General features: G+C 47.7%; 1 protein-coding gene across 2 annotated transcripts in view; it reads left to right on the top strand.

The window, feature by feature from the left end:
* Positions 1–15,535, top strand: part of GFRA2 (GDNF family receptor alpha 2) — a 432,056-nt gene that overhangs the window by 12,049 nt on the left and 404,472 nt on the right. For both annotated transcript variants that reach the window (XM_079987537.1, XM_079987536.1), the window contains exon 2: positions 7,755–8,069. In XM_079987537.1, the coding sequence (XP_079843663.1) occupies positions 7,755–8,069 (315 nt within the window). The remainder of the gene's footprint in view (positions 1–7,754; positions 8,070–15,535) is intronic.

The following is a 15,535-nucleotide window of genomic DNA, read 5'->3' as shown; positions in this document are numbered from 1 at the left end:
ATGTCTAATCTTCCTTTAAAGCCATCCAAGTTGGTGACGGTCACAGCCTCCAATGCGAGTGAGTTCCATAGCTGAACTATGTGAAGACATGTGTCTGTCCAATATTCAGGGCTCTTCCACACCCTGCACTTTCTAGGCACAAGCCGGCACTTTCCTGGTCTGTGCTGCTTCCCTCCCCTTCCCCACCAAAAACCTGAATTGGAGCAAACAATTCAGGTCAAGCACCCCCAAACTCAGCCCTCCAGATGTTTCGGGACTACAACTCCCATCATCCCTAGCTAACAGGACCAGTGGTCAGGGATGATGGAAATTGTAGTCCCAGAACATCTGGAGGGCTGAGTTTGGGAGGTGCCTGATTCAGGTTTTCTGCAGACTGATGTTTGCTCCAATTCAGTGGTAAATAATAGGTTTATACACCTTGAACAGTATCCTTTTTGAGGCGCTATAGAGCGAGATGAGTGAGTGAGTTGTCCGTGACTGGACCTAATGCTCAGGGGTACCTTTACTTTTTAAGCAGAACTGTTCACAATATTCCAAGTACAGCCACACCATAGAATTATATAATGCCATTCTAATATTGGCAGTTTTATTTTCAGTTTCATTTCCTAATGATCCCTAGCACGGAATTCACTTTTTTTGAAGGCTGCCACACACTGGGTCAATGTCTTCATTGAATCCACCTTTGACCCAAAATCTTGTTCCTGGTCAGTCCTGCCAATTCGAACCCTGTTAGAATATATGTTAAGTTAGGAATTTTTGCCCAAATTTAGAGCTTTGAAGACTGGATGGGGGCAGACTGGAAAAAGGGGAGAAAACAGGTATTTCCCCATTTCTTCAAAGCCCTTTTTGTCCCATTCTGTCCTTCCTGTGCCCCCCCCCCTGGACATTTTGAAAGGTTTTTGGATTAAGAAATATTTTCTTTTAGAATGATGAACAAAATGTTTAAGACCAAGTTTTCATGTATTTATGCCCTCCAAATGATTTCTAAAACTGTGTAACAGCAACACATTTGTGTAAGACCATGTACTGTATTAGGGATGTGGGTGGCGCTGTGGGTTAAACCACAGAGCCTAGGGCTTGCCGATCAGAAGGTCGGCGGTTCGAATCCCCACGACGGGGTGAGCTCCCATTGCTCGATCCCTGCTCCTGCCAACCTAGCAGTTCGAAAGCACGTCAAGTGCAAGTAGATAAATAGGTACCGCTCCGGCAGGAAGGTAAACGGCGCTTCCATGCGCTGCTCTGGTTCACCAGAAGCAGCTTAGTCATGCTGGCCCCATGACCCGGAAGCTGTATGCCGGCTCCCTTGGCCAATAAAGCGAGATGAGTGCTGCAACCCCAGAGTCGGTCATGACTGGACCTAATGGTTAGGGGTCCCTTTACCTTTAGCTATGTACTGGATCACTACAATTCCTGTACCCCAAGGACAAGCAAACCCTGAGAGTACAGCTCAAATGCAAGCGTGAGATACATTTCTGCCCTTTGGGTGGCCTTGCCATTGTGACAAGGGAAGGAAGAAGGATTCAATGCTTTCTTTGTTTGTAGTCTTCCTTTTCTTGGCATAGATGGTGGATCTCTTCCTGCCTTCTAGATGAAACCTCAAAGGACTAGGCTTGGGAGAAAGAACAAAGTAACATAATTTTATTGCCATCCCGTTCATGCTCCTGAAAATCTGTCGGATCCAAGATTCAAAGCCAGGAATGTAAGTGATGACAGCACAGTTTCTTCATTTGACTGGACTACAAAACAGGCAACACATTGCAGTCTGGATGTTGGGCATGTACTTTTTAAGTGTTGCAGAGTACAGATCATCTTCATGTATTTGGTTAAGGGATGCAGTCTGGGATTCTACCAAGCATATCCCTCCAAGGCCTTTGCGCAGCACAACCCCTGACTCCTCTTGCCTCTTAGCTCCTTCTGATTCCTCCGTCTTCTGCAGCACATGAAAGAATCGCCATTGTCCTCCTCTTGTCTTGCAGTAAGGTTAGATGGATGTTTTAGGAGGCTCTCGGAGTCTGCTGGGATGTTTCTTTGGTGCCTGAAAATATAAAGGCAACCGGATTCTTTAGAAAAGGGCTGACTTTGTAGGAAAGCTGTGCAGGAGATGGGTTCTTCAAATCCCAAGAATGACTAAAGCCCCAGCATTTCAATGGGATATTCTTGGCTTTGGAGAAGAAACAGCAGACCTCTCTCTCTCCGCCTTTCTCTTTAAAAGTGGTGTTTGGAAGCTGTCCTTCAATGAACAACACTGAGCTTGCTGTACCCTTATTGCTCTTCTTGGCTCCACCCAGCTTGAACAGTGAGGAGAGCTGTGATACATGAAAAATGAAAAGTGAACTGTGTATGTGATAAAGGGGAACCATACTGCGGTAAAGGCGTCTTCTTCTGTTTGTCCCTGTGCCAGTTTCAGTTTACAGTGGTACCTCGGGTTACATATGCTTCAGGTTACATATGCTTCAGGTTACAAACTCCGCTAACCCAGAAATAGTGCTTCAGGTTAAGAACTTTGCTTCAGGATGAGAACAGAAATCGTGCTCCGGCGGTGCAGCAGCTGCAGGAGGCTCCATTAGCTAAAGTGGTGCTTCAGGTTAAGAACAGTTTCAGGTTAAGTTATGCACCTCCAGAACGAATCAAGTACTTAACCTGAGGCACCACTGTACAGTGGTGCCTCGCAAGATGAAAATAATCCGTTCCGCGATTCTCTTCATCTAGCGGTTTTTTCGTCTTGCGAAGCAAGCCCATTGACGGTTTAGCGGATTAGCGCTATTAGCGGTTTAGTGGCTTTTAGCGGCTTAACGGCTTAGCGGATAAGCGGCTTAGCAGCTTAGAAAAAGGGGGGGGGGAGGGAAAAAAAACCCCACAGGAACTCGCAAGACATTTCTGTCTTGCGAAGCAAGCCCATAGGAAATTTGTTTTGCGAAGCACCTCCAAAACGGAAAACTCTTTCATCTAGCGAGTTTTCCGTCTTGCAAGGCATTCGTCTTGTGGGGCACCACTGTATTGGTTAATTTTTGTAGTAGGGCTGTTTCCCATACTATTTGGTACCATTGGTCCACGCTTACTTCTGACAGGTCTCTCCAATGTCTGGTTATGGTGTTTCATCCACCCACCCCACTCACACACGGAAACAAAGATCACCACAGCCAGTCACAAACAACCACACCCTAGGCCAACTCCAACCTCTCTTACCACCAAAGAAACACAAATGAACAGCAGAGAAGCTGCACGGGCAACGCTGACACCAAACCCTACATACATTAAGCAAAATAGATACATCCCCACCCAACCCCCCAACCCCACCCCTCTTCCCCTCTCCCCCCCTAATGTCTCAACAAATGAAACTGATTTGTAAAAATGTTACATGGGAAAAAATACGAGAGACATTACAAATACTTCTGTAAAACAAGAAAATCTTTAATAAAACAACAACAACAACAAAAATATGAAAAGTGAGGCCTGGCAGTGCTGGGCAGTCTGCCTCCTTACTGTGCCCCCAGAACTGATGTTCTGGTAACACTTTCATTTGACATTCACTTGTGCCCTTCCTGCCAAAGACATGCTGGCAGCTGGGGGTTTTAAAGTGACAAAAAGAAAGAAAGAAAGAAAGAAAGAAAGAAAGAGAAGAAAGCGCTTTACCTGCAAAAGAGCTGCCCAGGTGCTTCTGAAGCTGCTGAGACAGGTGTTGCCATCTGCCAGGGCAGGTGATGTGGGATAAATGAGCCTCATGCAACCAACATGCTTAACCCTAATTAATGCACGAAGGGGTTAAGACCATAGAGTAAGCTGTTCTGCCAGACTTAGATAGGCCACACCCCCTCACCTTGAGAAGAAGGTTAGCAAATGCTTTGTTTTCTCACTTCCACCATGTGAACCCTACCTGTAAAGGTAAAGGTAAGCCGACTCTGGGGTTGCAGCGCTCATCTTGCTTTATTGGCCGAGGGAGCCACTGTATAGCTTCCGGGTCATGTGGCCAGCATGACTAAGCCGCGTCTAGCGAACCAGAGCAGCACACGGAAATGCCGTTTACCTTCCCGCCGGAGCGGTACCTATTTATCTACTTGCACTTTGACGTGCTTTCGAACTGCTAGGCTGGCAGGATCAGGGACCAAACAATGGGAGCTCACCCCATCACGGGGATTTGAACCGCCGACCTTCTGATCGGCAAGTCATGGGCTCTGTGGTTTAACCCACAGCGCCACCCGCATCCCAACCCTACCTGTAAGGAGACCTAAGTTAGATACTTGGACTGCGTGGCTTAAGCAAGCCACTTTTATGTTTCTATACAAATAATTTAGACATAATTTAGTGCCCTAGTTTAATGTGAAGAAAAACTTGCTTTTAGCTGTCATAAATATTCTCTCTCTGTGTGTGCCTTTCCTGTCGTGAGTGGGCAAGGAGGTTCTTGAGTAACCCCCAGTTTTTCTTCCACATTTTGTGGTGCCCAGGGCATTTTTTTAGATCTCCAGATCATAGCTGTCAAGTGTCCCTTATTTGAAGGGACAGTCCCTTATTCCAGCGCCATGTCACGCTGCTGTCCCTTATTGATGGATGTCCCTTAAATGTCCCTTAAATGATGTCCCTTAATTTCAAAGGAAGCAGCTCCTCTCCCTCCCTCCCTGCTGGCCAGGGAGGAGGGAGGCTCCAACTGTGTTGCTTGGCTGTGTTGCTCACCCAATAAGAAGTCTAAGAACGACTGGGGGGTGGAGCTTGCATGCCTTGTGTGTGGCTAGTTAATGCAAGCTGAGGAGGTTTTTGAATGCTGGACGCCATTTTGTTGCACGTGCTGCTGCAAACTTTGCAGTGCAAAGCCAGGCCAGGGAGCCATCTTAAGTGGAGGCTGCATAGGCCTTGTGGTGCATGTGATTCAGATTCTATTCAGTTGAACCTCTGGTTACAAAGTTGGTTGGACAGTGTTCTCAAAGCTACCAGCATGAGTTTGACCAGACTGCAGGAGGACAGGAAGACTGGACTGCCTGGAACAGGTGAGGCTGCAGGTCCCTTATTTTGGCTGCTGGTCCCTTATTTTCAAGGCTGCTGGTCCCTTATTTTCAAATCTGTAAGTTGACAGCTATGCTCCAGATGTGCACCTGGTCCCTCAAAGGTTGTCGACTCCTGGCTGGCAGGAGCACACCTGGTTTCTCTCTGCATATGATGAGACACAAGAAGCTTGGATTTTCTCGTGGCTCTTGGTCCATGTGTGGTCCATGCATTTGATTGCTAGATGCCTTCTCTGCCTTTTGCCTGAACAAATGCTTCAAGGCAGTTTCCAGCAAATATATGAAGTATTCAGGAAAGCACCCTTGGGTGCTGCGCGATGGCAGGTGCTGGGTGGTGTGCTCTCTGCTTCTCCCTGGGGCTAGTCTGGGAAAGGACAGCGGGTGGCCTCCTTGTGCTAACACTCACCAGCTGTGAGGCCTTGAAGGCCTGGTGATCCTGCTGAGTTGAAGGAGAGGCAGCCTTTCAGGTGGGGCAGGAGGAGCTTGGGGCTACTATTTTAATACTTAGATCCTCTCATTGCCATTCCTGGTAACACAGAAATGTTAAAACATCAGAACCAAAGAACATTTTGGTTCTGTTCTTGAGGGACAGGGGGCGGGCTGGTGTGGAAGACTTCCTGGTTCTGAATAGGGTAACTGTGCCCCTGAAGGACCAGGTGCGCAGCCTGGGAGTCATTTTGGACTCACAGCTGTCCATGGAGGCGCAGTTCAATTGTGTATCCAGGACAGCTGTCTACCAGCTCCATCTGGTATGCAGGCTGAGATCCTACTGTGACGTTAACATATGAGAGAGTGCTGGAGGTGAAATAGTTAAACAGGTTGCCCAGTCAGGACCCAGGGGGATGGAGTCAGTGGGACTATAAAACCAGCTCTGGGAGGGGCAAAGGGAGGAGTTTGGGGGGGAGTGCGTTGGAGAGTTCGTTGGGAGTTGGGTGGTTGGTTGGAGTGGGAGTGGGAGTGAATTGGGCTAGAGTTGTGGGTAGGTTGTGTTAGTGTAACGAAACAGGCTGAGTCAGGAACAGTTAGGAGCTAGGCAGACAAGTAAATATCTGAGAGGTGGTTTAGTGAGTTAGAGCAGGTAGCAGAAGTTACAGGTCGGGATAGGCACCCCATGAATGTAACTGACTGATACGGTTTATGAAACCACATGCTTGTTAAACTGCAATAAATAAACAAAAGTTTGTAGTTTAATTTAACCCTGACTGGACTCAGTATTGTACCAGGTAAGGCCTGGGTGGTGGCAGCGAGAAATAAAGTGGTGGCACAATAGACGGAGAAACATCCTGGGACACTGTGTGATCGCCACAGAAAAGGGTCCTGACTGGACAACCTGTTTAACTATTTCACCTCCAGCACTCTCTCATATGTTAACGTCACACCTACCTGCCCGCAGACTGTCTCGCCAGAGTAGTGCATGCTCTGGTTATTTCCCGCTTGGACTGCTGCAATGGTCTCTACGTAGGGCGACCTTTGAAGGTGACCTGGAAACTACAACAAATTTAGAATGCGGCAGCTAGACTGGTGACGGCTGCCAAGACCACATAACACCTGTCTTGAAAGATCTACATTGGCTCCCAGTACGTTTCCGAGCACAATTCAAAGTGTTGGTGTTGATCTTTAAAACCCTAAACGGCTTCGGCTCAGTATACCTGAAGGAGCGTCTCTACACCCATCGTTCAGCCCGGATGCTGAGGTCCAGCGCCGAGGGCCTTCTGGCGGTTCCCTCCCTGCGAGAAGCAAAGCTACAGGGAACCAGGCAGAGGGCCTTCTTGGTAGTGGCGCCTGCCCTGTGGAACGCCCTCCCATCAGATGTCAAAGAGATAAACAACTACCTGACATTTAGAAGATATCTGAAGGCAGCCCTGTTCAGCGAAGTTTTTAATGTGTGACATTTTAATGTATTTTTTAATCTCTGTTGGAAGTCTCCGAGAGTGGCTGGGGAACCCCAGCCAGATGGGCAGGGTACAAATATTATTATTACTATCAGACCAGGGGCCCAGCTAGATACCCACAAGCAGTTCTTAATGTTATGAGAGAGGGAGAATAACTTCTCTCAATCACTTGCAACCCAGTGAAGATGCTTGGGGGCCAGGATGACACCTGACATCTCCACCATCTGGGGATCTTTGGATCGGTGCAGTTTTCACAGACTAATCCTGCAGAATTCTATCAATTATATTTTATCTGCACAGTTGGAATGAATTTCTGTAGCCCAAATGCTTTTGCTGTGCAGCGTGATTCATGGTTAAGAGAAAGAGGTCACAACAAAGCCTGTTGGACTGTCCTTGGATCAAGTGACTTTTCTTCTTTAAGTTCTCCATGCTCTTAACCTAGCTCAAGATTGTGCTCTGAACTAGCAAGATGTTTAACTGAGAATCAATCACGGTCAGTCCATCATTTGGAAAAAAAAAAAGACTCTAGAGCTGTCTTGCCTCCTAGACATTCCATTTTGGTGACTGCAAATTTGGTTTAAGGAGCCATTTAACCCCCTCCTTTGGTAATCCTCAAAGAACTCTAGCCCAATGGTTGCCATTAATCTGATTTGAATTAATTTTATAATGAAATGATTTTAGAATGTTTCATCATTTTACTGTTGTTAGCCGCTCTGAGCCCAGCTTCGGCTGGGGAGGGCAGGATATAAATAAATAAATAAATAAATAAATAAATAAATAAATAAATAATAACCCAGGCTTTGGGGACGTGGTGCCCTGTGTCTCTGCTCTCTGAGCCGTATCCCTGTGTTCTCCTCCTTGCCTACAGACAAGATGTTGCACACCTGGGCTGCTTCTTCCTCGCTGACCACCCAGGACTTCCACACCTGGCGGATCCCTGTGGACTGTGTCCGCGCCAACGAGCTGTGTGCGGCCGAGCCCAGCTGCAGCTCCCGTTACCGCACGCTGCGCCAGTGTGTGGCTGGGCGTGACCGCAACACCATGCTGGCCAACAAGGAGTGCCAGGCAGCACTGGAGGTGCTACAGGAGAGCCCCCTCTACGACTGCCACTGCAAGCGCGGGATGAAGAAGGAGCTTCTGTGCCTTCAGATCTACTGGAGTATTCACCTTGGCTTGACAGGGGGTAAGTAGCTTCCTGGCTAGCAGGGGTGTGCATGTGTGAAACTGAGTTGATCTTTGAGAACTGGGCTGGATTGCTGCAATGCGCTCTACGTGAGGCCGCCCTTGTGCTTCATCTAGATCAGGCATCCCCAAACTCGGCCCTCCAGATGTTTCGGGACTACAACTCCCATCATCCCTAGCTAACAGGACCAGGGGTCAGGGATGATGGGATTTGTAGTCCCAAAACATCTGGAGGGCTGATCTAGATGCTGCAGCATGACTGCTGGCAGGAGTGAGGCCCTTCACCAGATGTAATAAAGCGGTACCTCTAGATGTGAACAGGATCCGTTCTGGAGCCCCATTCGCATCTCAAAGCGAACGTAACCCGTGTCCACGCGTCTGCGCGTGCGCGGGTCACGTTTCGGCGCTTCTGCGCATGCGCGTGACGTCATTTTGAGCGTCTGTGCATGCGCAAGTGACGAAACCTGAAAGTAACGCGCTCCGTTACTTCCAGGTTGCCGAAGAGCGCAACTTGAACGCGCTCATCCCGAAGCACATTCAACCCAAGGTATAACTGTACACAGGACATGAAAAAATAATTACCTTTTGCTTTAAGAGATTATTTTTTAAAAAACAAAACAGAAAGAAATCAGTGCCTAAAATGGCTAGTAAGCCTCTCCTTGTAAGCAGGTGAAGGAATAATTCAGGGAGTACAGTTTCAAACAGTTACGGACAGCTTAGCCACAGTAGTTCATGCACCAGTTATTTCATGGATGAAACTGCATTGCACTCTATGTAGGGCTTCTGTTGAGCTTGATCTGGAAGCTGCAGTTAGTGCAGAATGCTGCAGCATGATTGTTGACGGGAGTGAGGCCTCGTCAGCACAGAACACCTTTGCTCAGAGATCTGTACTGGTTGCCAGCTTGCTACCGGGCCAAGTTCAAGGTGTTGCTATTAGTATATAAAGCCCTTAACAACTTGGGACCGGTTTACTTGCGAGATCGCCTCACCCTTGTCTGCCGACATGACCGCTTCAATTGGCAGCACTGGCATTGTGAAAAGTACAGTGAAGACGCCGGCCTAATTTCAAGAGGCGGGGAGTTCCAAAGAACCAAATGATTTGAGTTCTTATAAATGCATAACAGGTATTACATGGCACCTGTACCAGTGCCAGTTGTGCAAGTCTGCATCTCGTTCTTCGATGGGCGAATCCCAGTGAAGCCTAGACCGTGATTCTTTTGAAGAGAGGCTGGATAAGGTTTACTGCGGTGTGGACTTGGCTAAGATTGTAGGCTTTTCAAGCACATCTTCCAAGCCACATACTGGCTGCTCTTGAAGCTGCTGCTCTTGCAGACCAGGTGTGCTCCCTTTCCCATGCCTTCTTTCCCTGGCTACACCTCTTCCCCTTCCCCACCCAGTGGAGAACAAACCCTGCAAAGAAACCAAATTGAAAGGGGCTTGCTTCTGTGTTGCTACAGGCAGCGAGAGGTATGAAAAAGGAAGGGGGCAAAATATGGCTTGCTATCCCTCTAATGGGCTGCCCAAGGCACCTGTCTCCCTTGGCACTCCCTGCAATCCAGACTTGCAATGCCATGGCAAATTCTGAAGTGCAGGAGCTCATCAGGAGAGTCCCACATGGCCCTGCTCCCCACAGCATGTCCAGGAATGCAGGTAATGGTGCTGATCCATTACGATGCACACATATCAGCAATCTAACTGGGGGTAAGATCCATAGAACTCTGTGCAGTTACAGGGAACCAGACAGAGGGCCTTCTCAGTAGTGGTGCCCGCCCCATGGAACACCCTCCCTTCAGATGTGAAGGAAATAAGTAGCTATCTTATCTTTAAATGACATCTGAAGGCAGCCCTGTTTAGGGAAGTTTATAATATTTAATGCTGTATTTTTTTTAACACTCGATTGGAAGCCGCCCAGAGTGGCTGGGGAAACTCAGCCAGATGGGCGGGGTATAAATAATAAATTATTATTATTATTATTATTATTATTATTACTACTATTATTATTATTATTATTTTATTCCTGACTGCAGAGGTTCAATGTGCAAAACACATCGATATTTCACAAAAGATCTCCAGCCAGCTGAAATGCATCCTTTTGCCTTTCACTGGAAATGCAAAGAATCTTGCAAAGATTCCTCCACCAGAGAGGGTTGGACCAGATGATCTGGGGAGAGGGGGTACTTTCCAGCTCTTACAATTCTGTGATTCTAAATGTTACCATTTAAACATTTAGCATGAAGCAGGGACCCTGCCAATGAAAAAAAAGGCAGTACCCAGCCTCTGTGCGACATTTACCTCATTATCTCAAAACAAAATAAAAAAATTCCTTCCAGTAGCACCTTAAAGACCAACTAAGTTAGTTCTTGGTATGAGCTTTCGTGTGTATGCACACTTCTTCAGATACACTGAAACAGAAGTCACCAGACCCTTCTATATAGTGAGAAGGTGGGGAGGGGTATTACTCTGAAGGGTGGTGGGATTGGGTGATTGGTAGGTAGCTGTGATGAGCCTGTTGACGACTCTTAACGACTGCAATAGGTCTTACAGGAAAAAGCAGGGGGTGAGAAGGTGAAAAATGGCTTTGTCATTTGGTTGAAGGCTAAGAAGGATGCTAGATCATAAATAATTGCCTACCACTGAATTAGATTTGAAATTGACGATAAGTGAGATTGAGGGAAATATAAAATTTGTGGAGAATAGATTAAATTAACTGAACAAAATTTAAGAATATAAACAAGATGATAAATTGCTGGGAAAAATTTATAACGATGTAAGTGGGAGTGGGAGACGTGAGGGAGTCCAAAGAAGTTCTGAAAAATGTGTTATGATTTATGTTATATTGTTTATTATTTTTGCATTTTGTATTTTAAAAAATCTTAATAAATATTTATAAAAAAAAAAAAGAAAAATGGCTTTGTCATGTATAATGAGATAAGAATCCAGTGTCTTTGTTCAGACCAGGTCTCTCCATGGTTTTAAGTTTGGTGATAAGTTGCAATTCAGCAGCTTCTCTTTCCAGTCTATTTCTGAAATTCCTTTGTAATAGAACAGCTACTTTGAGATCTTGTATAGAATGTCCTGGGAGATTGAAGTGTTCTCCTACTGGTTTCTCTGTCTTGTGGTTCCTGATGTCGGATGCTACTGGAAGGAATTTTTTTATTTTGTTTTGACTATGGCAGACCAACACGGCTACCTATCTGTAACTCATTATCTCAGTTTTTTTATATGTTAATCTGTCACAAAACAAACTAGCCTAGGAAGGTGCAGCAGCTGTAAGTAAACTGGCAGGAGGAGGGAGGAAAACAGTGGTGAAAATGGGGGTGCTCTATTGATGGATGCACCCCATCTTACACATACAAGTTCTGTGGCACAGTTTCCTGCCTCCAGCAAATGCAAGTCTCTGGGCTTATTTCTCTGCACCTACAGCCAAAGGACATTTTGCAAATGGCAAAATCTGCCCACCTGTCCAAAGTGTTGCCCCTGACCATCTGCCCAAATGTCCTCTTTCCTCCTGGAAGGAGCTTAGCTGAGCTCCCCCCCAACCAACGCTGCTCCAGTTCCACCTTGGTGCTTCCCCCCAGAGGCTATTTCTGCCTCCTCCAGCTCAGGGAAAGTCCACTGCCCTTTTGATGCAAGGCAATTTTCCTAGCGAGGGGCAAAGTTTTTTTCAGATACCTAATTACTTATGGCCCTGGCGAGGCAATATAGAAAAAGAAGCAGCTGAGGCACCTGAACTGCGAATGTGTGATTTGCCATTGCAAGCCCAGCGAGGGGGAAATGCAAAGCTGTGGCTTGTCAGAGCTGCCCATGGAGAGACAAAGCTTTGATTCCACGCCAGCAATTCTCCAGCTTCATGGAGGCAGAAGCAAGGCTAGCCACTTAATCGATTTCATAGAATTGCTGAGTCGGAAGGGACCCCAAGTGTCATCCAGCCCAACCCCTCTGAGGTCCAGGAATCTCATTTAAAGTTTCCCTAGCAGATGGCTATCCAACCTCGGCTTAAAAACCTCAAAGGAAGGAGAGTCTGCCATCTCTCGTGGGAGTCTGTTCCACTGCTGAACGCCTCTTACCACTGAATCAGACCAAACAGCAACTGACTTTTCCATGGATTGCTGTTTGTTCCAATTCAACAGCAAAGAGCATTTTCCCAGGGGAGCTGTGGGGCAAATGCAAAACCGTTTGGACCTGTGCCTAGAAAGCATGGGAGAAGTGGAAAACCACTTGGACCTGAGCTTTTTAAGCACGGGACAAGCAGGGGTGTGGACAAGCCCTGAGAGGCAGCAGCGCTCCAGGATTTCAGGGAGGAGGTCTCTCCCAACCCTTCCTGGACATTCCAGGGATTGAACCTGGGACCTTCTACATGCAAGGCAGCTGCTCTGCCACTGAGCTATGGCTGACAGACACCAGGACTTTCCTCACTTGCTCCCCCTTTGCACACTTAGATGGAAGTCAGAGCCTCTTTAAAGGTAAAGGGGCCCCTGACCATTAGGTCCAGTCACGGACGATTCTGGGGTTGTGGCGCTCATCTTGCTTTACTGGCCGAGGGAGCCGGCATACAGCTTCCGGGTCCTGTGGCCAGCAGGACTAAGCCGCTTCTGGTGAACCAGAGCAGTGCACAGAAATGCCGTTTACCATCCCACCGGAGTGGTACCTATTTATCTACTTGCGCTTTGACGTGCTTTTGAACTGCTAGGTTGGCAGGAGCAGGGACCGAGCAACGGGAGCTCACCCCGTCGCGGGGATTCGAACCGCCGACCTTCTGATTGGCAAGCCCTAGGCTCAGTGGTTTAGACCACAGCGCCACCCGCGTCCCCAGAGTCTCTTTGGGCACGTTCAAATGACCGCTTCCTTCACATCCAGTGCACTCCCACTGCTAAATTTAGAAGCCGCGTTCACACGATGTTAGCCACGATCCGTGCTGTTCCTTGACAAATGCTGCTGTTTCTGAAGCCAACTTCAATCCGATTAGGAAACTGGGTGCAGAGTCAGCGGTCGGGCAAATGTCTGGCAATTCCGCATGCGCAGACAACAGCTTTGTAAATAGGAATTGTCAGGGTGGGAAACTGAAAAGGTCCTGAGATGATAGATAGATAGATAGATAGATAGATAGATAGATAGATAGATAATTTATTACGGTCAGAGACCAGTTTATAAAACACACTTGGGGTACAATCCCAGAAGGAAAACAAACATTTAAAACAATGTACAACAATAAAATTAAAATTTATAAATGCAATAAGCGTATAGACACTTAAAACTTTAAGATAAGCTACTGCAGAGAGTTGACCCAGAGTCACCCATGGAACCGAGTATGGGGATTTTCTTAATGAACTAGTTTGGGTTGGGGGATGGTCTGCGCTTACAGATCTATACACAGAATCTGCCGACTATCGTTCAGGCATCCCAACCCTTTCGGATGGGAACAATCCTCTATAAATGCATCCTGGAACTCTGTGGGCGGCTGGGAAACGACCTTGCTGCGTTTCAAGTCGGATTGCAGGGGGTTGGGCTCGATGACGCCTCTACAACTCTAGGATTTCCATGTGAACCTCCCCTTAAGGCTCTGTCTTTCCCTTCCCGGGCTCCCGTTCCCTATTGCGAAAGGAGAGAAGCAGCCTGTGTGAGAAGCGTGCCCTTGAAAAGCAGCCTCTGTGCATGGGGGCAGCTGAGCTCGCCTGGCAATGGGGAACAATCCCCAGTACTGTAATGAAATGCATTTGTAACTGTCCAGCGAGGAGCTCCTGTGCTGGGGGCTGACCCTTCCTGGAGTGCTCCTGGCTTGCTAATAACCTTGTGTTTGAGCAGCTGAGCTTCTTAATTACAAGGGAGGAGGGGGGGCAGCTGCCACATCACCTCCTCCTCCTGCAGGCTGAGAATATCTTCTGTGAGTAAGCAGCCCAGGAGGAACCTGGAAGGGAGGTCACCTCCTCCTCCACCAGAGTCTTTCCATCCTTTGAGCTTGTTTTGCAACTCCTGATCGCAAAGGGTGGAACAAGTAAATCAGGGGTTGGCAACCTAAGGCCCATGGGCCACAAGCAGCCCACGGAGGTCCTTTAACCGGCCCCCGAGCTGCCCCCGAACTGAGCTGCCCGCTCAGTGAGTCCCCACGCGCTGCGCTAAACCGGTGTGGCGCAGGGACTCACTTCTGTATTGCTGGAAATTGTGTCTGCATGCGCGTGCACTCACATTCATGCGCAATCTGGCCTACAGAGGGATCTCTGCTGGAGTGAACTGGCCCAGGTGAGGTAAACCTTGCTGACCCCTGAAGTAAATGATCAAGGGTCTGGAAACGAAGCCTTAGGAGGAGGAACAGTTGACACTACCTGGACACTGAGGTCCAGTGCCGAGGGCCTTCTGGCCGTTCCCTCACTGCGAGAAGTCAAGTTACAGGGAACCAGGCAGAGGGCCTTCTCGGTAGTGGCGCCCTCCCTGTGGAACGCTCTCCCACCAGATGTCAAAGAGAACAACTACCAGACATCTGAAGGCAGCCCTGTTTAGGGAAGCTTTTAATGTTTGATGCATTACTGTATTTTAATATTTTGTTGGAAGCCACCCAGATTGGATGGGGAAACCCAGCCAGATGGGCGGGGTGTAAATAATAAATTATTATTATTATTATTATTATTATTATTATTATTATTATTAGAGTTATTTAGCCTGGAGAAGGGAAGGCTTACAGGTGACATGATAGCCATCTCCAGATACCCGAAGGGTTTATCATATGCAGGATGGAGCAATCTTGTTTTCTGCTGCTCCAGAGGGGAAGACCTGAACCAATGGGTCCAATTTAAGGGAAGGAGATTCTGACTAAATAATAGGAAGAACTTTTCGGTGGCAAGAGCTCTTTGCCTGTGGAACAGACTACTTCAGAAGGTGGTGGGCTCTCCGTTGTAGGGTGCTCGCTTTGGCAGCACATATACCATGGGTTAAACCACAGAGCCTAGGACTTGCCGATCAGAAGGTCGGTGGTTTGAATCCCCACGACGGGGTGAGCTCCTGTTGCTCGGTCCCTGCTCCTGCCAACCTAGCAGTTCGAAAGCATGTCAAAGTGCAAGTAGATAAATAGGTACCGCTCCAGTGGGAAGGTAAATGGCGTTTCCGTGAGCGATACAGAGAAGACTCTCCTTTGTAGGAGGCTTTTAAACAGATGGTGGATGGCCAGGGATTCTTTAGCTTTGATTGCTGCATTGCAGAGGATTGGACTAGATGGCCTTTGGAGTGCCTTCCAACTCTAAAATTCTATGGTTTAAAGTGGCGTCGGGACTAAGGGCTGCTGAAATCCATGGTTTAAACTGGGGCCGTCTCTCCTCTGGATTGCTTCTGTGCCCCTCTGGTCTGGTGTGTGAATCACGGTCACACCAGGGCTTCAGAGGCGAATTGGGAATGCAAGGGCTCTCAGATGCATCTGAAATGCCTTGCCTGAGCAGCTTCTGGGGCCGTTCAATCAAGCTACGTAGGCTCTTGATGCTT

The sequence above is a fragment of the Podarcis cretensis genome (genome assembly GCF_951804945.1).
Source record: "Podarcis cretensis genome assembly, chromosome: 8".
In the NCBI taxonomy this organism is placed as follows: domain Eukaryota; kingdom Metazoa; phylum Chordata; class Lepidosauria; order Squamata; family Lacertidae; genus Podarcis; species Podarcis cretensis.
This window is presented reverse-complemented; position numbering and strand designations above follow the sequence as displayed.